Source organism: Macaca mulatta, chromosome 10 (assembly GCF_049350105.2).
Source record: "Macaca mulatta isolate MMU2019108-1 chromosome 10, T2T-MMU8v2.0, whole genome shotgun sequence".
NCBI lineage: Eukaryota > Metazoa > Chordata > Mammalia > Primates > Cercopithecidae > Macaca > Macaca mulatta.
This window is the reverse complement of record NC_133415.1, coordinates 8,588,012-8,611,370: the sequence shown is the minus strand read 5'-3', so window position 1 is coordinate 8,611,370 and position 23,359 is coordinate 8,588,012. Positions and strand designations below refer to the sequence as shown.

General features: G+C 54.9%; 1 protein-coding gene and 1 long non-coding RNA gene across 40 annotated transcripts in view; one reads left to right on the top strand and one right to left on the bottom strand.

The window, feature by feature from the left end:
* Nucleotides 1-1,227: 1,227 nt before the first annotated feature.
* The window catches only part of PACSIN2 (protein kinase C and casein kinase substrate in neurons 2), a 146,227-nt gene continuing 124,095 nt past the window's right edge, over nt 1,228-23,359 (bottom strand). For 14 of the 39 annotated variants that reach the window (XM_077949407.1, XM_077949419.1, XM_077949416.1 and 11 more), the window contains 8 exons: nt 22,906-23,141; nt 21,511-21,666; nt 16,979-17,154; nt 14,230-14,350; nt 10,802-10,923; nt 8,328-8,450; nt 7,575-7,771; nt 1,228-2,911 (listed from right to left, as the gene is read on the bottom strand). In XM_077949407.1, coding sequence (XP_077805533.1) covers nt 2,799-2,911; nt 7,575-7,771; nt 8,328-8,450; nt 10,802-10,923; nt 14,230-14,350; nt 16,979-17,154; nt 21,511-21,666; nt 22,906-23,141 — 1,244 coding nt within the window. In that variant the 3' untranslated portion in view covers nt 1,228-2,798. Of the gene's footprint in view, nt 2,966-3,218; nt 3,318-6,621; nt 6,922-7,361; nt 7,772-8,327; nt 8,451-10,801; nt 10,924-12,660; nt 12,667-14,229; nt 14,351-16,978; nt 17,155-21,510; nt 21,667-22,905; nt 23,193-23,359 lie in introns of those variants that run through there. The other 25 variants (XM_077949423.1, XM_077949431.1, XM_028827643.2 and 22 more) reach the window with 9 other exon arrangements.
* On the top strand, nt 6,625-11,855 carry LOC144331621 (uncharacterized). Its single transcript, XR_013398931.1, has 2 exons — nt 6,625-10,442; nt 10,655-11,855. It is a non-coding gene; the product is annotated as an uncharacterized LOC144331621 (long non-coding RNA).

The following is a 23,359-nucleotide window of genomic DNA, read 5'->3' as shown; positions in this document are numbered from 1 at the left end:
TGTAGAGGCAGGGTCTCACTATGTTGCCCAGGCCACCTTTTCTTCTTGCTCTAACTCTCCAACTGGAAAAATTTCACTTCTACTTGGGGAAACTGAGGCCCAGAGATGAGGTCAAGTTTGCAAGCTGGCCTCTGAGGGCAGGGTAGGAGAGGGGAGGTGGGCAGTTAAGAGGCCCTGCCAGGTCCCTCATCGGGGGGCTGTGTGATCTGGCCTTAGAGTGGAGGTTGCTTCATCCAGCTCAGCGGGGGCCACGGTCTCGCCACGGTGTTTGGGCAGTGACTGAGGCCAGGGGCACCAGGAGCCTGCTTGTGACCCGCCACCTCCCCTCCCAACCCCGTTCTGCCTGTTTGCAGCCTGGGGCTGTGGGCCAAGCTGGGCGTCCGCCCCAGGCTGCAGGGTTCCAGCTCCTCAGAAGCTAGGAGCAGGGGACCCGCCACCCCTCAGACAAGGAGGCTGGGTGACAAGGACCCGTCCCCTACCCTTGCTGAGCCGGGACAAAGCCACACTGCAGGGGCAGTTGCCTGCCTCACTCCCGGGTGCTCTGTGAGGCCCCATGCCCAGCTGGCGTGCTTTTCTGGGCAGCCTTCCCAGGGCTTGGTGAGCATGGCCACAGCCGCCCTCATGTCTTGCTTCTCTCCCATCTTCAAGCCAGCCAAGGCTGCCAAGCCAGGCCTCCTCCCCCCTCAGTTTCTCCAGCGAGGGAAGGGGTTCCTCAGGGATTTCACTCAGTGCCTTGGGCTGGCTGAGACTCCTCAAAAAACCCTGGCTGGCTCTTGGAGCCTCTGTTTCCTTGGCTGTAGAATGGAAATGGGGGAGACTTGCCCATACCCCATGGAGATGTTTGGAGATGCACTTGCAGATAATGTAAGTAAAAAGTGGACAGCACACGGTAGGTGCTCAGGAAAATGTGCTCAGAGGAGAGTTATGGGTGACACCAGTCTTGTCCTGCTGTTTGGGCTGGGGCAATAGAGAGGCGCCAGCCAATGCCCGCACCGTGGGGAAGCCCAGGTCAAACAGCAGCAGGTCTCGGGGAGAAGGGAACCCCAAAGGGCTCATGTGCCTCAAATCCCCAACCTCTAGTTTGGCAGGGGCAGTGGGCCATGGCCTTTTGGGCAGGGGTCCTGTGCCCTGGATCTTGCCCAGCTCCAAAGCTAGTAAGCCCCAGGGAGGCCACCCCCACCAAGTGAAGTGGGCGTGAAGACAGATGATGGCAAAGGGACTTCCAGATGCACGAGATCAAATGTTTATTGATTTTTTCCTAAAATACTATACATTTAAAGGAACTCTTCAACTGAAAAGACGACAATTTTTGGTAAATCTGTAGCACAGAAATGAGGATTTCTGCTGGTAAGTTCTCGCGACAGACACAGACACAGGTCCACTTTCCAAGCAAGACATCTGCTCACTGGGAACAGTAAATGCATAGCTCGTGATGGCGGTGGGCACTGCTGAGTTACATAAAATACAGGTTCTCCCCCACCCCCGGCCGCCCCATGTGACCACAGTGTAGCTCTGGCTGCAGCACCTGCTCCCTGGCGACTCTGGGCAGCCGGAGAGACTTGTGCGGTGGGTAAGACCCAGCTTTTGTTTGCACACAAGTAATAGGACGACTGAAATCTGCAACTACTGCAAAGTCGCGGGCACTTTTACAGTGTTCTGCTACGGAACCAGGACAAAGGCCAGTCAGAAGCCGGACCAGCAGTCAGCCGGTGATGACAAGCCTCCCTCCAGCAGGCACCACGTCAGAGAGGCCCCAGGCCCACTGAGCCCAGGAGGAGACCCAGCTGGCCAGCCAGACCTGTGCCCGAACGCCACAGACTTCAAGCAGTTTACAAACGAAACTCACTGTTAAATCTCATTAAAACAGTAGATGAGTGCTTTAGATTCTCTGAATATCAAATAATATATACAGATATACACTGAGACATGACAGTCTAATATAAAGCATCTTTATCTACAGATGCATTTGCTTGAAAAGTTAGTCTTCTTTTTAACTCTGAATCACTGATAAAATTGTTAATTTGCAAAAGAGTATAGTTTTAAGCAAGAATAGAGTGAAAATAATTTTTAAATATGGCGATTTGGGGGAGTTCTACCGAAGGTTCTATCTAAAGCTTCCATTCAGATGCCCAAAAGCACAAAGAGCATTAGCATTCCCAACAGAAACCCGACCATAACCCGGTTCCATCTTCCTGCTACAATCTGTTTCCTCAAACATCATCTGCCACCTGAGGCTAAGCCTACACATGGCATGGCTAACAGGGCATGGGAATAGGGAGATCGCTTCCTCAAGACTGGTGTGCATCAATCTGTGCCATAATTTAAGTAGAAATGAACAGGTGTATAAAAAAGTATAACTGTACATAGCCTTTAAATTAAAAACCTCAAAATCTTCACTCAGAAAATAGGATGTAAGCTTGTTCATTTAAGTTGCAGGTGATGGAGTCGTCAGAGAGAGTAATCAGTGGAACAAGATCAGTGTAACCCACCATTGACTCGGAAAGGAGAGACAAAGTCAAGAACATAGAGATCCATGATAGGCCAATAGGCACAGTGGGCGGGGAGGGGCAGCTATTTCTGTTGTTCTGCGTCTTCCTGCGCTCAGATCCCTCCAGCTGCACTCGGAAAGGTGCCGAGACCCAGGCGAAATGACCAGCTCATCTGCCTTCCAGGGACACCATGAAGCCAAGAGCAATGGAACCATCATCTCTTGCAGGAAAAGGAGTGGATGCCCACATGGCTGGCTGAAGCTCCTGGGCCCGCCGCCTCCGTCCCCCGCTGGCCTGACCCCTGGCTCATCACTGGATCGCCTCCACATAATTTGCCGGGTATAGGCCAACTTGCCCGTTGTCCAATCGTCCCTTGCACCAGCCCTGCTCATCCTCGTCCTCCATCTTGGTCAGCTCGTCCCCTGTAAGACAAAGAGGGAGCCGTCTCCATGAGAGGGTGTGACACCGATGGTGGGCTAGAGAGCCGCATTCACGAGCTTCGGGCCCACAGAGAGTGGAAGGCCAGGCATTCTGTGGCGGGAAGGCCGAGGGCCTGGTCATTTCTCTACTAAATGCATTTTAAGTTGCCTCTTTGGTCATGGGCCTCTGACAGATCTAGAGATGACAGTCTCACACAGTAATTTAGAGCAAGCAGCTCTCAGCTGCCACAGTGGCTCCCACTGGGACTGCAGCATCGAGCTCCATAGGGCTGTGCCTTCCTCACCACCCTGGCCAGGTGGCAGGAATTCTCCCTCGGTTGTGCCCCTCCCTCACGCTGGGCCTCTTCTGTCCTCCCCACCAGGGCCCCGGCCGCCTTTCTCCCAGCAGCTGTCTCTGGGGTCTCTCCGCCTTTGTTAATCCCTCTCCTCTGCAACTTCCAGGCTGCGAGAGGGGAAGGGACCACGTCTGACAGTCATACCTGTCATTCTATCCCCAGCATCTGGCTGAGGACTTGTGCACGGTGCCATGTGTCAACCCTTCCTGACACCCTGAGATAGGAGCCCCTGGCACTGTTCTGGAATCTCCCTGTGGCTCTAATGTATTAACGTGGTTCCATTTATCTTCTGCTTGTTCCAGCCTGAAGGACCTCCTACTTCTGGCCAGGCCTCAGGTAGAGGAGGAGATACAGAGATGAGAGGAACTGATGGAGACTGGTCTCAAGGAGGCAGACTAGGATGGTGAGGAGGAGGTGGCACTAGGGCGGGGCCCCAGGTCTGGCATTTGCCAGGTTAGGGAAGCAGAGCAGCTCAGAGCCCAGGGGTGGGCAGGGCCCGTGTGCTTCTGGCTGGTAACTCACTGCAGGGAAGGCCAGTTGGGCCTGCTGGCTCGGACCTTGTCAGGAGCAAGCAATTGGTGGGAAAGAAATAGTCCCAGTGCTGTTTGGCCTTTATTGTTAAGTTTGTAGTTTTGTAACTCGCTTTGGCATCTTTTCGTCCATTTTTCAGATTAGATGCAGTTTTCCCCCTGGTTTAGCATTTCCCTGATGCTTTGAATTTTGTATGGCAGCAATGCTGGTCAAGATGCCTGCGGAGCTAACGCCTGGGGCTTTCAGTGCTCCCCGGACTGCCTGGGCTCAAATCCCAGAGCCACCACTCACTGGCTGGGAGACCTGGACCAACTGCCTCCACTCCCTGGGCCTGTGGCCCTCATCTGTGGACTGAGGGTGCTGTGAGGATTAAGTGTTAAGACACCAAAGAACCCTGGGAGGGTGGGACACGCGTAAGCACTGGCTCAACCTCCCACTGTCATGCCACTTCTGCCAGAGCAGTGCTCCTGAAGATCTGACCCAGAGGCATTAGGAGCACACGCAGGTGCCACAGGGCAGCAGCCGTGATGAACCACCATCTCTTCCCCTGCTTTGTGCCTTGGGCCCCTGGCGTTTCTTTTGTCCTGCCTTCATGGGCTGCTGTGCTCACAGGCCTGGCTCCAGGCTACCGAGGCTAGGATGAGACCTGTAGCCCCACACTACCATGTGGCAAACAGCCAGAGCACCGCAAGAGACAGACGTAAGTCAAGCCACACCGGTTGGGAGCTAATTTTGCATTGTGAAAAAGCAGGATAACACAGAAAATAGAACGAACAGGAAAGCTTTCACATTGTGCAAATGTGAACTGGTGATTAGAAGGTTCATTTCAATCAGTTTGCTTCTGACAATTTACTTGAATCTGGAAGAAACATTTTAAACCTACAAAATTACTGTCAAACCCAATAGGTAGGATTGAAAAGGAGTTAGAAATTATAAACAAATAAACCAACAAAGTCGGGGGTAACAACCCCAACCAAAGATATCAGAAACTGGATGAAGATGGCTTAAAGGCACATCAAAAAAAAAATCCCAAAAAACAAAACCAAAAAAACCCAACTTCTCAAACTGGGCAGAGGCAGCTAGCTGATAACCAGCCCAGGGGATGAGTGTCTGGGGACAGCAGGGGGGCATTTTGAGTGCTGAGGGAAGGAGGCTGAAGGCTGGTTAGAAGCTAGGCCATTGGGCACAGCCCCCAGGCCCTGGCTTCCCTGCTGAGTGGGGGATTGGGGTGCTGGTGGTAAGGCAGCCTTTCCCACAAGTGTAGCCTAAGGGCAGGGGCACACCTCAGCCTATGTGGGTTGAGTTCTGGCCCAGTTTCCCTCTTGGAGTGGTAGATGCTGCTTCTAGGGGAGCTTCACAAAGAGGGCAAGAGAGAGGGAAGAATCTGGGTTGCTGTTGAGTCTGCTTTGGCCCTAGGCCACTCCATCTTCCTTAGGTGCTACTAAGATAGCAATTTTCCTTTTTTTTTTTTTGAGACAGAGTGTCACTCCATCACCCAGGCTGGAGTGCAGTGGCATGATCTTGGCTCACTGCAACCTCCACAGCCCAGGTTCAAGTGATTCTCTTGTCTCAGTCTCCCCAGTAGCTGGGATTACAGGTGTGAGCCAACAAAGGTGTGGGCTAGGACTGCATGACTGTACCCCAGCTTGGCTAACAGAGTGAGACCATGTCTCTCTTTTTTTTTTTTTTTTTTTTTTGAGACGGAGTCTTGCTCTGTCACCCAGGCTGGAGTGCAGTGGCGCGATCTCGGCTCACTGCAAGCTCCGCCTCCCGTGTTCACGCCATTCTCCTGCCTCAGCCTCCAGTAGCTCGGACTACAGGCGTCCGCCACCTCGCCCGGCTAGTTTTTTTGTATTTTTTTAGTAGAGACGGGGTTTCACCGTATTAGCCAGGATAGTCTCGATCTCCTGACCTCGCGATCCGCCCGTCTTGGCCTCCCAAAGTGCTGGGATTACAGGCTTGAGCCACCGCGCCCGGCCGACCATGTCTCTCTTAAGAATAAAAAAAAAGATTATCATTGACGACCATTCAAAGAAGAAAAAGACATTGGACAGCAAGTCTTCACAGGTAGAGCACACATAATCAGGATCCAGGCTGTTTTATAAAACTATGGTTCCTGCTCCTGGCAACACAGGTATGTGTGTGGGTTGGTATGTGCATGGTAGGTGGGGGCAGGTAGATGTGCACACACACAAGTTGCTACCTGAGACAAGGCCCTACCTGGTCCAGAGGCATGCCAAGTGCTACTCCAGGGTCTGGGCAAAGCTGTGGCTTTCCTAAGGGCTTCTCTGGCAGTTGGGGACCCCTGGAGAAAGGCTTCCCTCAGGGACCTACAGGGCTAGCAGCTCCCAGAGTACACATGGGGGAACCTGGTGGTCCTGGCCAACAGCTTCTCCAGATGCCCTTCTGCGTGACTAGCCAGTGCCCTGCAGTTCACAGCCTTGGCCCAGCGAGGGGAGGCGTCCAGGCACTGGCTTGGGGGCACCTCACTATTTCTGAGTCTTGGCATTGGGCATCTGCTACTATTTTTTTTCTTTTTTTTTTGAGACCGAGTCTCACTCTGTCACCCAAGCTGGAGCGCAATGGCACAATCTCAGCTAACCATAAGCTCCACCTCCCAGGTTCAAGTGATTCTCCTGCCTCAGCCTCCCAAGTAGCTGGGACTACAGGCAGCCGCCACTATGCCCTGCTAATTTTTTGTACTTTTAGTAGACAGGGTTTCACCCTGTTAGCCAGGATAGTCTTGATCTCTTGACCTCATGATCTGCCCACCTCAGCCTCCCAAAGTGCTGGGATTACAGGCGTGAGCCACTGTGCCCGGCCTACCTGTTTTTTTTTTTTTTTTTTTTTTTTTTTTAAGAGATGGGGTCTTGTTCTTTCTTCTAGGCTAGAGTACAGTGGTATGAACATGGCTCACTGCATCCTCTTGGGTTTCAGTGATCCTCCTGCCTTAGCCTCCCAAGCAGCTGGGACTATAGGTATGCATCACCACACCCAGCTAATCTGCTACTTTGGTTTGTTTATTTATTTGAGACAGGGTCTTGCTCTGTTGCCCACGTTGGAGTATAGTGGTACAATCATGGTTCATTGCAACCTCAATCTACTGGGCTCAGGTGATTCTCCCACCTCAGCCTCCCAGATGGTTGGGACTACAGGCACGTGCCACTAAAATCAGCCCAGCTAATTTTTTCTTTTTTTTTAAGACAAAGTTTTGCTCTGTCACCCACGCTGGGGTGCAGTGGTGCGATCTCAGCTCACTGCAACCTCCACCTTCCAGGTTCACGTGATTCTCCTGCCTCAGCCTCCTGAGTAGCTGTGATTACAGGCGTCTGCCACACGCCTGGCTCATTTTTGTATTTTTAGTAGAGACAGGGTTTCACCATGTTGGTTAGGCTAGTCTTGAACTCCTGACCTCAAGTGATCTGCCTGCCTCGGCCTCCCAAAGTGCTGGGATTACAGGCACGTGTCACCATGCCTGGTCTAATTTTTCGTATTTTTTGTAGAGACAGGTTTCGCCATGTTGCCCAGGCTGGTCTCAAACTCCTGGGCTCAAGCGATCCTTCCACCTCGGCCTCCCAAAGCTCTCGTACTACAGATATGAGCCACAGCATCCAGCCAATTGGCTGCTTTTGACAATGAAGCCAGGGCACTGGGGAAGGGCCTGCAGTGACTCACAAGTGAAACTAGCAAGAACTTTTCCAGACTTAAAAAACAAAAAAGAGCCCACCACCTGCAGGTGGGAAGCCCTCCTCCCCTGGATGCCGGGGGAGCCCACCTACCAGCCTTGAAGCTCAGCTCATCGTGCTCCTGCCCCTCGTAGTCATACAGGGCCCGGACTCGCACTTCCGTCCCCGAGGTGGCGTCGTCGTCAAATGGATTCGAGTCCCCATTGGCATCCGTGGAGGAGAAGGGGTTGTTAGACTCATCGTCTGACCAGTCGGTGGGATAGCTCTGGGTCTTCTCGTAGCTGCTGACACTGCAAGAAAGGGGAGGCCACAGGGCTGCAGCACAGGGCTGGCAGAGGGTGTGAGGCCCCCGCCCCTGCAAGGGGAGGGCACTGGAGCCTTGGGGCTCAGGGCTGAGGGCTCCTTCCGAAGGAGCACAGGTAGAGCCAGTGCTAGTGCGAGTTCATGCCATCCACACTCATCCTGAGCCACCAACAGGCTTTCCAGGGGCAGGCGGCTGGAGATGCCCACAGCAGAGGCCAACCTGGGGCCTCGCTCTCTAGTCCCCAGCACAGACTGCGTGCTTTTTTGTTTTCCTGTCATGGTGCTGCTGGGGCCTTGAAGGGTTAACAGAGGACAGAAAAAAAGCAACTGAAGATTGTTAGCTGTGCCCTCCCCGAGGAATGGGGGTGCCAGAGAGCCTGTGCACCAGCAGGCGGTAGGCCTGGGTGCAGCACGCCAGGTGCCCACTTCCTGCAGAGCTTCGTGCATTGCTGAGTGCTCAGGGGTGAGACCCCTGGACAGAGAGACAGAGGGAGAGAGACAGAGCGAGCGAGGTGGGACCAGAGGAAGCGTTTGTTCACCAACTTTTTGGCCTTAGTGTCCTCCTTCTCACTGACGGTGCTGCCCGTGTCGTCCTCATCCTCGAAGGGGTTGTAGCTGGACTGTGACTGCGCAGACTGGGCGGGGTTGCTCGGGACATTAAGGGTGCTATGGAGAGAGAGAGCTTTCAGGGGATCCCAGCTCTGCAGGGGCCCATGAGGGTCCTGGCAATTCTTAGCTGCAGGATCTCAAGGGACAGATCAGCTCCTCCTGTGACTGGAGGGGACCATGGTGTTTCAACAGAAAGGTTACTGTGGCAGAATACGGGCAATAATACTTCAGCTGTGAAACATGGTCCAGGAGCCTAGGAGAGGACTTAGTTTCCCTTTTCCTTCCTTGCACCTGGAGACAGTCCGTCCAGAGCAGGGGCCCTGGGGTGGTGGGTGACAAGCCACAGTTGGAGCAAAAGTGGTTTCCATGTTCAGGGCTTCTCCCCTGTCCTGGCTCCTACCACCGTGAGCTGGGGGGAGGTCAAAGAGCCCCTTGGGGTCTCCTCTGAGAGTGATAATTTGGGAGGGGCCGGCTCTCATGGATGAGTGGGAGAGGCCTCTGAGCTCTTCAGACCACACGGCCTCCTCCTGACTAGTAAGGGGTTCAAGGCTCACTCTTCTGCTCTGTGGGGCTGGAGCTTCCAAAATCAGGGCCAGGGCCTGCTGCACAGTCTTTTCTAGGCATAAAGAAGGATTCCTTTGGTGCTCCAGAGGGAAAATCCAGTCATGCAACTGCCTACTGTGTGCCAGGCCCAGTGTGGGAGCCAGAGAGATCTGGGCCAAGCTCTGCCTGAGGGCTGGGAGCCGGGAGCTAAGTTACGCACTACGAAGACCACAGGGAGACCGTCAAGCAATCAGACAGGCACCAAGGGCCGTGGAGCCCCACCAAGTAACTGATCCTATGGACCGGGCTACCCTGGCCAGCAGCACCTTCTACTTCCAAGACCAGGGCCTCAGGGCACAGGCCCCCAAAGCACTGGACGGACGGCTCAGCCTGAGCACCCACCACTCCAGAACCAAGGAAGGGAGGCGAGGACATGTCTCCAATGCCACCAGAGTGATCCTGAGTGGCCAGTAACTGCCTCATCCGCTTCAGCCTGGCAAGGGGTACTGGACCTAGGCCTGCTGGAGGCCAATATCCAGGCCACATGTCTGAGCTCACCGGCCCTCCTCCCTCCTTGGCACCTTTCTCTAGCGGACTGTTGTGAGAGGGCACTGGTGGGGGCGGCTGAATTGTGCAGCAGCCCTGGCCAGCCCAGGGTCCCCAGCGTCTCCTCTGAGGCAGTGTTTCTTCTTTCCCATTCCCACCCCCAAGCATTACAGGTGCTCGCCTGATCCCTGGGACAGGCACTTACCGCCGAGCCCACCCGCCCAGACAGTGTGCACAGCAGCAGAATGATGACAGCCACACCTGCTGGGAAGCCTGGCTGGGGGCTTCAGTGCCTGGGGCTGCAGGAAGGCCATGGGAACCTGCGCTGAGCCTTCTTAGGAAGCCCCAGTATGAAATGACTATTACTGACTGTGACATGGAGGCCTCTGGGCAGGTCCTGTAGGAAGACCTCCTCTAGCACACACTTTCCAGAAGGTTCTAATGACCACAGTGCCACCCTTATATCTCTCGTTTTCAGCCAGTGACTAAGTCAGAAATAACTAATGCTCCTAGCAAAGAGGTAATTTGGAAGGGAGATGTCTGGCAGTCCTCTCCTGTCCCTCCCTTGACTGGCGCCTGCACGTAATACAGAGTGAGCACGAAACTCAGCAGGACCTCGGCTGCCCAAGGGAACCAGGGTGGCACCTCCACCAGTGTCCAGGCAGGGCGGTGCTATCCCTGGAGACATGAATGCCAGCCCTGTCATCAGCTCCTACCCACTCGGGTCTGAAGCTCAGGGCCAAGGCTCCCTCTCTGGATCTGTCAGCAGTTCTGGCACCAGGCAGGAAGATGACCCTCCCCGGAGATGCCCCAGGCCACGGCCCACAGAGCTCGGGAGCCCAGGAACCTCCCAGGTGTCCAGGCTGGGTCATGGTCCACAGAGCTCGGGAGCCCAGGAACCTCCCAGGTGTCCAGGCTGGGTCATGGTCCACAGAGCTCGGGAGCCCAGGAACCTCCCAGGTGTCCAGGCTGGGTCATGGTCCACAGAGCTCGGGAGCCCAGGAACCTCCCAGGTGTCCAGGCTGGGTCATGGCCCACAGAGCTCGGGAGCCCAGGAACCTCCCAGGTGTCCAGGCTGGGTCATGGCCCACAGAGCTCGGGAGCCCAGGAACCTCCCAGGTGTCCAGGCTGGGTCATGGTCCACAGAGCTCGGGAGCCCAGGAACCTCCCAGGTGTCCAGGCTGGGTCATGGCCCACAGAGCTCGGGAGCCCAGGAACCTCCCAGGTGTCCAGGCTGGGGCTCTCCTGGACCATGCAGATTGCCCGGGGGCCCCCCTCCATGGAACGGCCTCTTTTGGATGGAGGTGGCACCCACTCACCTGCTGGGCTTATTCGGCAGAGACTGGTCGCCTGTCTGGTTGATGCCCGTCAGAGTGACGCCGTCAGTGGCCTTCTTCTTCTCTCTCCGGCTGAGGGTTCGATTCAGGTCTGCGGACCACTCCTGGGTAACAGGTGCCGAGGGAGAGAAACCGAAGGTTCACTTGCGGGAAGCCACGTCTGTCCTCCATTCCTACCCAGCGAGCCTGCAGTCCGCTCCGTGCATCTGATGTGTAGACTCGGGGCCCCTGCTCTCCCTGGCTTCCCGGAAGACCTCGGGCTCCCCACGCCCCACTTATGTCTCCAAACGACCCGAGCCCCTCCTCACTGTTCAAAGCAGGGGCACTTCTACCACCACCCCCAGGCCATGCTGCCCCCTCCTAGAGGACCAGCGGGGGTGGTGAGGACCAGGGCAAGGTCCTGGGCCTCCTGATCCTGACCCTGCCAACCAAGGTTCTCAGCCCCATCCCCCTCAGGCCAGCATGGGCCCCTGTGGCCTCCCCAGATGTCGTGCTGAGCCTCCTAAAGTAGACATGAGCCAGCCTCTGAGGCACTTGTCCTGAAGTGCTGAAGATCCTTTGCATCGATGCCCTAAATTGTCCCTGGGCCACAGGGTCAAGACAGCTGGCTTCGGAGACCTGAGCAAGCCTGCCATGTGGAAAAATGGGCCCTGGACTGCAAATAAAACCAGGGCTAGGTGGCTACCACCTGACAGAAGGGGCAGGCAAGCAGACTCACAGTCTCCAAGGAGCAGGGCTCTCCCCTGTGTTTTGCTGCCCTGGGATTTTCCTCTGGGACCTGAGCTCATGCTGGGGCTAACGAAGCACAGCACGCTCCTCCCGGAAGCCTCATGAGTTCCCGGGCAGCGAACGGGCTTCACCAGCTGCACGGAAAATGGACTAGGGCAAAACCATGAATGGAGACTGTGTCTTGATTTTCTAGAAGAGTCTGTGCATGCCTGCAGATGTTTAATGAGCTCTCCTTCACCCACATCTCCACCGGTTACCAGACAACTTTGATTAAAACTTGGTGTGGCTGAGTCCACAGCTCTGCTCACACGTACTTACAGAACTTTTATTTTTTATTTTATTTTATTTTATTTTATTTTTATTTTATTTTTTTTTTTTTGAGACGGACTCTGGCTCTGTCACCCAGGCTGGAGTGCAGTGGCCAGATCTCGGCTCACTGCAAGCTCCGCCTCCCGGGTTTACGCCATTCTCCTGCCTCAGCCTCCCGAGTAGCTGGGACTACAGGCGCCCGCCACCTCGCCCGGCTAGTTTTTTGTATTTTTTAGTAGAGACGGGGTTTCACCGTGTTAGCCAGGATGGTCTCGATCTCCTGACCTTGTGATCCGCCCGTCTCGGCCTCCCAAAGTGCTGGGATTACAGGCTTGAGCCACCGCGCCCGGCCAGAACTTTTAGGTTGGAAGCCAACTCAGAAGCATCCTGTCTAACCTGTCCATTTGTCAGATGAGGAAACTGAGGCCCAGAAAGGCAACGTGACTTGCCCACGCAGAGGGGGTGGCAGACCTGGGCCCCTGATCCTAAATCTGGGTCACCTTTTTGTCTATTAATTATTTTCTGACTGGAATAGGTTGACTGAGAACTCAATCAGAACCTCAGAGTTCTCCACAGTGACCTCTGAATATAAATTCATCCTGATCAGGCAGCTTCCAAAGGCCAATGGGATCAATACCAAGCTGGTGCTGAAGGGAAGGGCTGGCTTTCAATACCCCTGACAGCAGGGCAGCCTCAGCTGAACTGCTAGGAGCCTGGCAGGGGCAGCACACACACCCATGCGGGCCACAGACACCCTGCACGGCGTATGGCACTCTATGAGTTAGCCGAACGCAGACACTTACTTCATCCTTGTGGCATGAAAAATAAAACAAAGAACTGCATTAGAGAAAGTCAGGCATGGTCCTGTAACAGCTGCAAATGTGCGCACAAGAAACGCACAGGGGCTGGTTCCCAGCCCATGGACCCATAGAGAGATGGGCCCCCTGGGCTCTGGCTGGGACACCCTCCAGGAGACAGACTGTCAAATAGTCCTCCCCACTGTGCCCCTCTCTGGGTATAATGGGCACCTCTAAGGTACCCAAGTGAGTTTCACAGGTGGTTTCCTGTGCCACTCCGGGAGCAGCAAAACCTCGCTGTGTGTGAAACCCCAGCTGTGCACAAAACACATCAGCCGAGGCTTCCTGGTGTGTGGCTCCAGAGGAGAGGCTGGGCTTTGTGCTGTCCCCTCTAGGGCCACTTCCACTCGGGAAGGCTCTGGCCCTCCATGCTCTCCCAGTGCCTCTGTGGAAGGGGCACAGCTGCTCTGCAGCCTCCTCCTGGGAGCAAGTCCTGGGCTGGCACAGGGGAGTGCTCGGCGGCAGGGCCCATGCTGTCATTTGGAGAAACCTTCCTGTTAAGGGCCACAAAAGAAATGCAGGAGTAAGGACTGACAAAACTGCAGGCTACGAGGCCCCAGGAGGCTTCTGGGGGGTGGGCCTGGGTCAACAGCCCTGCATGGACAAAGTCACCATGTTCCCCAACAGCCCCCGACAGGAGATGGGTGCTCTTGTCATTCCCATTCCACACGTGGGAAAACCGAGTCACAAAAAGGGTGAATAGTTTGCTCAGCTTCCCACAGTTGGTCAGAGGTGAGCAGAATCTGAATGCAGCCCGGGCTCTGGCCACTGCTGAGTCGGGGAAGCCACGAGGTCCATGCCCACGGCAGAGGTAGTCGCCCTCAGCATCCCCGCTGGGGCAGCTGACGCCACGTGCTTCAGCCTTAGGGGCAGCAGGACCTTCACCCACTGCCTTCAGGGTGCCAGGTGGGGCCTGGTGACCAATCCTAGGCCTGGGTGAGTCCTGAGATCCCCAAGTCCTTGCATTTCGAATGTAAAGATAATGAAAGGCTCAGACCCACATGATGGGAAAAGAACGTTCATTTTGAATCAGGATTCACTGAATTTACTGCCTGGAGTAGGGAAAAGTCCTTTGTTGGAAGGGTAAAGAGGGCTGCCCACTGAGACCACCTCCCCTCCCCTGGCCCACTGTGAGGGGGGCACTGCGGCTGCTCCCTTCCCGGCCATTCCACAGGGTGAATCAGGGACCTGAGGTCCTGTGTGCCTGCGGCTCCAGGGACTGACTAGGAAGGAAGGGAATGCCAGTGGCCAAAGAGTGACAGTCAAACATTGCCAACTAGAGAGGACATAACTGCAACTTCCCAAGAGGTTCAGAAGGCCTTTGGTAATGCCTGCAGCCCCCCAGGCCTCCATGCCAGAACTTGGTCTGTACTATAGCTATGCCTAAAGACTGCCTGATAAACAGGGCAAACACCAACATAGAGTCTGGAATGAGAACGAGGACATCGTCTACCAACTCTGTGGGCCCAGGTCCTCTTCCAGGCCAACGAGGTCATGGGCACACCCTCCTCTTACCTCAAACTGTGGCCAGTTCATGGCCATGCCTGGCCCGTGATTGGCTCGGAACCACCTCAGGTCCTCCACCGCATCAGCTGCTCTGATGCTCTGCTCCAGGTCATGGTAAACGGCTTTGTAGCTAAATCAGAGGGAAACATGGCTCTTTTAGAAGGCAGGGGCCAGCTACCATTTGTCCCAGCCCAGTGCCAGCCAGAGCAGGTCCCGTGGTCTCTGCCCCGTGAGGTGGTTTCACAGACAGAGCCAGAACACTCCTCCCTTGGCTCGGGTGGAATATCACGGGCCACCACGTGCACAGATGGCTTCTAACAAATGAGCTTTAAATCAAACCAGCAAAGCAGGTAGCAATGAATGAGACCTGCTCTGTGTCACATATGCAAAAGGCACCAGCAGGTGGGCTGCGTGGGCCACCACTCTGTGTGCTCCCATTTAACCAGGCCCAGAGTTGAGGAAGAGAAAACTGGAGGGTGTTAGAAAGTAACCCTCCTTCCTCATCTGTCAGAAAGGCTTTATACCCAGACGTGCAAATGCAGAGTGTGAAGATGACCCAGTGCTGAACACACCCACCAAGATGGGGTGGGGGCCGCCTTCCGCCTGGCAGCCATCGCCGGCTCACCTTCCTAGGAAGCTGCCCTGTGGGGGAAGAGTATGGATCACCGCTGGACCTGATATTTTCACTTATAATCGTTATGGCTGGTGAGTCATGTGCTTTCTCTGGGCTTCGGTTTCCTCCTCTGTTGAGTGGACATGATCCCCTCCATCAAGGGTTGAGTTGTGTCCTTCATAGGAGACATGCTGGAGTCCAAACCCCAGTGCCTCGGAATGTGGCCTTATTTGGAAATAAGGTCTCTATAGAGGTAATCAAGGTAAAAGGAGGTCACTAGCAGGAGCCCGAATCCATATGACTGGTGCCTGTATTAAAAGGGGGAAATCCAGACACAGAGACAGACAAGCCTCCGCATGATGGAAGTCACTCCACATGCAGAAGAGGCCGACACAGGCCAGCCCCACCCTGCTCCTGCCAGCAGAGCTGCCTCGGGCAAGTCATTTAATCTCACCCAGCCTCAGCTTCCTCATCGATAAGATGGGGTCAGTGCCACCCACTTTACAAAACTGTCATAAAAATGGAATGGTGGCAGAGCAACAGTGGTGCAATAACTTGCCTTTGATGATTTTTATACAGAGGGAGACAAAAGGAATGTGTTTTTGTGATGCGTCCCTACATGGTTCTGCTAGATGGATGACAGTAGTCCATGCCCTTGAGTTAGCCGGGACCTCTGCCCTGGTGAAGGCATCACAGAAGCACAGATGAGGAAAGCGCAGAACAAACAGCACAGCTTCCATGTCACAATTCAGAACAAACAGCACAGCTTCCATGTCACAATTCAGAACCATGTCTCAGAGGGTATGTGCTGTCCCGGGGGCTGAGAGCCACTAAGCAGTCAGCTGATCACAAAGGGCCTCAAAGAAAGACTGTCCCAGGCACAACCAGCCCAGAAATGCCAGATTCACCCCTAGTGGATCTTAGATATGCCAGCTGCGGCTGGGCACGGTGGCTCACGCCTGTAATCCCAGCTACTCGGGAGGCTGAGGCAGGAGAATCGCTTGAACCCGGAAGGCAGAGGAGGCTGCAGTGAACGGAGATCACGCCACTGCACACAAGCCTGGCGACAGAGCAAGACTGTCAGAAAAGAGAGGAGAGGAGAGAGGGAGAGGAGAGAGGGAGAGGAGAGAGCAGAGAGGGAGAGGAGAGAGAGAGAGGGAGAGCAGAGAGGGAGAGGAGAGAGAGAGAGGGAGAGGGAGAGGGAGAGGGAGAGGAGAGAGGGAGAGGAGAGAGAGAGAGGGAGAGGGAGAGGGAGAGGAGAGAGGGAGAGGAGAGAGAGAGAGGGAGAGGGAGAGGGAGAGGAGAGAGAGAGAGGGAGAGGAGAGAGGGAGAGGAGAGAGGGAGAGGGAGAGGGAGAGGAGAGAGGGAGAGAGGGAGAGAGGGAGAGAGGGAGAGAGGGAGAGGGAGAGGGAGAGGGAGAGGAGAGAGGGAGAGGAGAGAGGAGAGAGGGAGAGAGGGAGAGAGGGAGAGGAGAGGGAGAGAGGGAGAGGAGAGAGAGAGAGGGAGAGGGAGAGGAGAGAGGAGAGAGGGAGAGAGGGAGAGAGGGAGAGGGAGAGGGAGAGGGAGAGAGGGAGAGAGGGAGAGAGGGAGAGAGGGAGAGAGGGAGAGGGAGAGGGAGAGAGGGAGAGAGGGAGAGGAGAGAGGAGAGAGGAGAGGGGAGAGGGGAGAGAGGGAGAGGGAGAGGGAGGGGGGGAGGGGGGAGAGGGGGAGAGGGGAAGAGGGGAAGAGGGGAAGAGGGGGAGAGGGGGAGAGGGGGAGGAAAGAAAAGGAAAAGCAAAGCAAAGCAAAGCAAAGTCAGCTGCATTGGTCCTAGCTGTGGCCCCAGAAAGGGCAATCTCCCTTCCTGCCCAGACCCATACGTGGAGCTGGCAGAGTGGGCCTGGCCTTATCTGCTTGGGCCAGCAATTGGCTGGGTCAGCCAGGCCTTCCACAGGTCCAGCCAGCCATGCCTGCAGCTGCAGAAACGCTCAGCAGAGGGGCCCTCCCTGCCATGCAGATTACAGAGAAGCAGGAGGCCCTGAGGGTGGTGAGGAGACCTCCTGACAAACGCGCCATCCCAAACCTGGGAGCAGCATCTGAGTTTGCTTTAAAAGCACTTTCCGTTGACTTCAACGACATGTGTGTTTTAGCTCAAAGGAAACTTACCCAGTCACATTGGACAGGTCTAGGTGCTTCTGAACCTCCAGCAGAACCTCCCGGAAGAAGCGCAGGCGTTTCTCCTCGAACTGCTGGCACTGCTCAAACACCTGCTCCATGTTCTCCATGTACTGGGGCGTGCCCTGGTCGAGCTCCTTCAGGGACTTCTCATACTTATCTTTGGTCTAAAGGAAAATCCAGGCACAAGACAAAGGTTCATTTCCATTCGGCCCTTGACTCACCCCACCCCTGGAGTGTCTCAGGCCTCCCCAGATTCCAATGCAAAGAAAAAACAGGAGCTCTGGCTTCTGACAGACTTCAAGTTCAAGTTCCAGTCCCTCCACTCCTGCAAGGTAAATCACACTCCTGCCATCTGCCCGGTCTCTCAGCTGCAGCAAGGCCCAGAGAGGTAGATGCCGGCAAAGGGCAGTCTCCCCAGAGCTTGGTGTGTGTGGTCTTGAGTGTGCCAAACGCCCATGTCCTCTTTTCCCTGTGGGGAAGGGCTGTGCCTGGCTACCCTCAAGCCTCCCACAGAAAAGGTGGGGCTGGGGCTGAATCCTGCAGCTCTCTTGGAGCCTCACTGTCCTTTATTAGATGAGGACACTCTCCTTCACAGTGTTCTGATATGTAAATGATGGGCTGCAGGAAGAAGGCATTCAAAAAAAGTCCTCCTTCCCTTGTCCTTCAGCACACTCCATCCCCCTCACATAGCTGCTCCCTCCCAGATTGTCTCAAGAAGGGGTTTTGCAAGGCAGGAAATGTTAAAAGCAGGTGTGGCCTATCTCAAGAGTATCGAGGGGCAGCTAGAAAATGTGTGAAATTCTGAAGATGTGGCTGAAGTGGGCACATTCATCTGGTGGGGATGTGCCTCGAGGTCAATGGCTTCCCCTCACCCCTCATCTTGGGGACAGGGCCACCAGTGTGGTGACCAGGTGGTTTTGTTAGTTGGTGGGATCATGGTCGTGTTGGCCCCCTGGGGTGGGTGAGCGATAGCAGGGCTGGGGCCACCTATTTATTGCAATTCTTTCTACTATGGGGGTAGTCACGGGCTCCATTCGAGTCTAAGCTTTGCTGTCCCTAACAACATATGCAGGGCCTTCTGAGGAAGGAAGGAAGGATGAGGAAGGATGGAGTGCTTCCTGAGCCACTGCAAGCCTATGGGGCACCCGCTCTGCCCCCAGCTGGGACTGAGTCTACCCTGCCCATGAGGCTCCCCTCTTCCCCTCCCAGATGCTCGCCTCTGACTCATGTGGCTCAGGGCCCTGGGAGACTCCGCTTCAGGCTCCAAAGCAACTCCTCTCTTTGAAGCCTTCCGCAGTCTCCTGAGACCAGGTCCCACCTCGCCCTCTAGGGCTCTGACTCCTGCCCCTTTCTCCTCTCCTGGTATCCGGGTCCTTGCTCTGCTTCTCAGCCTCCTCAGATGGCTGGGCTTGGGTACTCTGTGCCTACAGGAAAAGGCCACCCCTGCCAGGGCTGGGGCATGCCCAGCAGAAAGAGAGCTCCCCACCGCCATCGACACTGCCCGTGCCCACTACCTGGCAGCCCTGCATAGGAGCCTAGCTCAGAAGCCCAAGACACACAGCTGTGGGTTCAGCGCCCGGCATCTGGAGGATACTGCTTAAGTGACACAGCAGTCCCATCTCAGGAGCCTTCAAGACACAGTAGCCTCCCAGAAGCTCTCAGGGTACTAGTGGCAACAAGATGCTCCACCTCTGGACTGCCCCTGCCCTCAGCCTGTGCCGACCCTGCTGGCCCCAAGTCCTGCCCCCAGCACAGGCCAGGTACTGAGCAGGGTCATCACTGTTCTGGAAACCCCCTTGCAGGGCATAGAAAGTTCTCAATGAATACCCATGGAGTAAAACAAAAGGCGGCCTTCACCCTTAGGTAGATTGTAATATTTTCGCACTAAATGCAAAAAGTTCTTTTCTGATGGATGCTCCAAGACGTAGTTGATGGCTGATAAGAAACATGAAAGTACATGTGCATCCAGTCAGCAGTGGTATGTATGTATGTATGTATGTATGTATGTACCTACCTACCTACCTACTTTAGAGATGGGGTCTCACTCTGTCACCCAGGCTGGAGTGCAGTGGTGTGACCACAGCTCACAGCAGCCTTGAACTCCTGGGCTCAAGCAATCCTCCCGCCTCAGCCTCTGAAGTAGCTGGGACTACAGGCACATGCCTCCACACCCAACTAAATTTTTAAATTTTTTGTAGAGATGAGGTCTCACTACATTGCCCAGGCTGTGTGCTGGATTTTGGAAACTGCGTCAAGAAGGGTGCTGGGGAGGGACTGGCCTCCTCTCCAGAGCTCTAGGCCCACAAGGACCTCTCACGTTCTGCAGTTACTGGCCAGACCACAGAGGCAGGGAGGGCCCCAGGAGGGAACCCACTGCAAAGTGTCCCATTCATCCTGCCAGACGCTTATGTCCAACCTCGCGCCCTGGGCCTGTTCTGCAAAGCCTGAGTTGATGTTCTGGGTGGCTGTCAAACATGAAAGGCCTCTCTTCCTCTCCATCTCCGTCTCCCTTTCTCTCACACAGGCACGGCCCCGCCCAACATGGAGAAGCCCCATCTTTCTTCTAGGCACCTTTTTGGGCACCTGATTCCCTGGGATTCTAGCAAAGGCCGGAGAGTTCTCCGGGACCTTGTGCTTTTTTTTTTTTTTTTTTGAGACGGAGTCTCACGCTGTTGCCCAGGCTGGAGTGCAGTGGCGCGATCTCGGCTCACTGCAAGCTCCGCCTCCCGGGTTCCCGCCATTCTCCTGCCTCAGCCTCCTGAGTAGCTGGGACTACAGGCGCCCGCCACCGCGCCTGGCCAATTTTTTTTTTTGTATTTTTAGTAGAGACGGGGTTTCACTGTGGTCTCGATCTCCTGACCTTGTGATCCGCCCGCCTCGGCCTCCCAAAGTGCTGGGATTACAGGCTTGAGCCACCGCGCCCGGCCAACCTTGTGCTTCTTGAGCCCACGTGCCCCGCACTCAGTAGTTGGTTCCAGGCTCTTCACCTGATCCCACCATGGAGGCACCTGGGCTGCTTCAAAAGCCCAGATTCCTGGCTCCAGCAATGGGAGTGAGAGGGGTTTCCCAGAGGATTCTGACGCTCGGTCTGAGTGATGAATGTGTAGATGACGGGTTCCCCTTGCTACGCCAACAGCACAGCAGTGAGGAACAGTGGAGAAAGGGCATAGGCATATGTATGGGCTTGAGGTCAGAAGTTCCTGCTCTCACCTGCTGGATGGCACGACTTAACCTCTCTGATCTTGGTTTTCTCATTCACAAAAAAGGGATGCCACCACCTAACTGACAGGGGCCGGGAAAGGTTAGTGGGTAGTGAAACCAGCTTAGGCCTCCTGCCTCCCTTTTGCCCATGTCCTCTTCCTGGAGTGCAGCCTCTCTCTACCTCATTCCGTCTCTCTCTGCAAATCCTGGTGGGGAATTTCATCTCCAAACACTGAGGCAGGGCAGGCCCTCGGCAACTGCACCCCCCCCCAGCCCTCACCTGTCATGGCTGAGCAAAGGAGGGGAGGTGGGGCCGAGGGCTGAGCCCTCCCTTCCTGTGAACTAGTAAATCACAAGACGATGACGCTGTCTGGTTTTAAGTCCTGTGACTCCAGGACCTTCTAGGCAGAATCACTGTCGACATCTGCGGAGCACTTCATAGTTGACACAGTGATTTCTCTCTCACCCACCGGGGCAGAAAATCTCCCCTTCACAACAGAAATGGAAGGGCACCCAGGATGCCACAGTACCTGGTCACGGTCTCTCATGGGCCAAAGACCACCTTCTGCCACCCCTGGCTCCATAACCTCTGCCTCACTCTTGCGGCCTGTCACTGTGGAGACTGCGGGGCACCTCCATCCCCCTCCCACCTGGCTGCCCAGACAAGTGCTCCCAGCCTGCAGTCCCTCCCCCAGGTCTCTGCCTCCAGCCCCTCTCCCTACACAAGCAGAGCAATCCTTCTAAACCATCTCCCCCTCCTCACCTCCTCCCTGACCCCACCCAGGCTCAGGCCTTCCTCAGTGGCTCCTGGTCAGCAGCATCCTAAGCTCCTTACTCAGCCTGGCTGTCCAGGCCACTGGCGATTTGGTCCTCGTAACCCTCCATGCCAGCTCACACCACACCCATTCGCACCCACCATTGGCCACAACCATTCACACCTGCCACCAGCCACAACCATTCACACTCATCACTGGCCATGCCCATTCACACTGACCACTGGCCATGCCCATGTTGGCACAAGCAGTTCCCTGCAGCAATCCCAGCTGTCCTTGTGTCTCTGAGCACAAAGAGCTCTCTCTTTCCCCAGCTTGGCCAGAGCTTGGCTCTGCCCCTCAACTGAGCAGGTACAGTGGCTATGGTGAGGTGAGGTGCTAGGGCACTCACCTGTGGCCTTCTTGAGGACAGGGGTGTGTTTCATTGGTTCTTTATCCCTCTATCCACCCAATCACCCAAGCAGTTACAGAAGGCTTACTATGTGCCAAACATGTGATCAACTGACATGGTGACACTCGACGTGTAAAAACAAGTGTACAATTTACCTTAAGAACATCTTGCTTGCACTTTTCTATTTTGTCTTGCAATTTCTTGAGCTGTTCAGGGTTGAGGGATGGGTCTGCCTTGCTATTGGCTTCTCGTGAGATAGCCAGCTTCTCCTCTTTGCACGCTGCATGGTGGGCTTTCTTTGCTGCTTCTACCTACAGGGATAATGAGTTCCTGAATGCCATGTCGCTGGGAGTTCCGGATCTCACTAGAGGTTACACAGACCATGGGAATGCTTGTGCTACCAAGAGGGGAGGAAAAGGCAGGTACAAAATTGTATGTATACTATCATAGCAACTAGTCACAACAGGAATGCACTCAACACATAATCACGGAGCACTTGCTTGCCCCGTGAATGGTTCGAGGCACCAGGGACACAGCAAGAAACACAAGAGCCCAGGCCTTCGTGAAGCTTTCATTTGAGTTGTGGGAGGCAGATACAGTACAGGAAAAGTTACATGCCAGAGTCAATTGGAGGGCGTTAAGTGTTGGGGAGGACAACAGAGACGGAGCATGGGGTGGGTGGAGAAAGCCACTGAGATGACATGGAGCATGCACATGGAGGGGTTATGGACAATCCCAGGAAGACCATGCCAGGCTGCTGGATCAGCGAATACAAAGAAAGTTCCAAGGAGGAACCTAGCATGAGCGAGAGGACTATACTGGGTGGTTGGGGGGAGGGGGCGCAGGGTGATCGGCCACATTTCCTCTGGTTTTAATGGCTATTTTACACACACACACACACACACACACACACACACACACACTCTCTCTCTCTCTCTCTCTCTCTCTCTCTCCTCTCTCTCTCTCTCTCTCAATAGATCCTTCCTTATTTGAGCCAAAGCCACAGATTTCATTCTAGAGGGAAGGAGGAGTTTACAGCAAAGGCCTCATGAGACACAGACAGTTTCATTATGAATGGGGCCAGGGACAAAACAGAAGAGAAAGGAGATGCGACAAAAGCTAAAACACAGAAAAGGAGACACAGAGAAAACCATCCGGAAAGACAAAGGCATGTTCTGGATGATTCTGAGGAGGAGGAAGGCAGTGCAGGGCCAGAGAACAGCTGGGTGTTGGGGGTGGCACATCTACCGTCTAGCCCATTCCAGCAGGGAATGGGGGCGAGGCTGCAGGCAGGGGCGGGGCACACAAGCGGAGGGCTGGGGTGGACAGATGACAGCCTCCAATTAGCCAAGGCTCGACAAAACTCTGGTTTTGGTTGCTACTTTTAGAAAAACAGGTATCAATGTTACTTGAAATTTTAGGAGAAAAACCTAAAATGGCCTCCTGTGCCTAGAGCCAGTAGCAGAAAGTCCTGGGTGCAGGAGGGGGTGCTGCTGGTAAGGTGCCAGGCAGAGCGAGGCCGGGCAAGGAAGCCTGCAGGACAGATGTACCTCTTTCAGCTTCTTGGCCCAGGGCTTCTGTGCCTTCCGAAAGCCGTCCTCGGCTTCCTTGGTCTCCTTGAAGCCGCCCATCATCTGCTTGTGAAAGGCTTCCTTCTGCCAGTTCTTGATCTTCTCGAAGTCATCGTTCATTAGCGAGGCCTTCACCTCGAGGTGCAGCTCACTTACCCTCTCTGCCTCGGACATGAAGGCCATCCAGGCCTTCTCCACGGTCCCGTACTGGGGCCCTGCACAGGGGAGAAAAGCTGTGGGTCACTCAACGCGGGGCATGGTGGGGTCTCCTCTGCTCACACCTTGGCTGTTCAATGTGGGCATTTAGACCACAGAGGGTTTCCTTTCGGGGTTTCAGATATTTTTCTCTCAGGGACTCTGTGCCTTTTTCAGTTCCTGAAGCTGAATTTGCTTTGCCACTCGTGTTAGGAAAATTGGGGTATTACATCCCTTT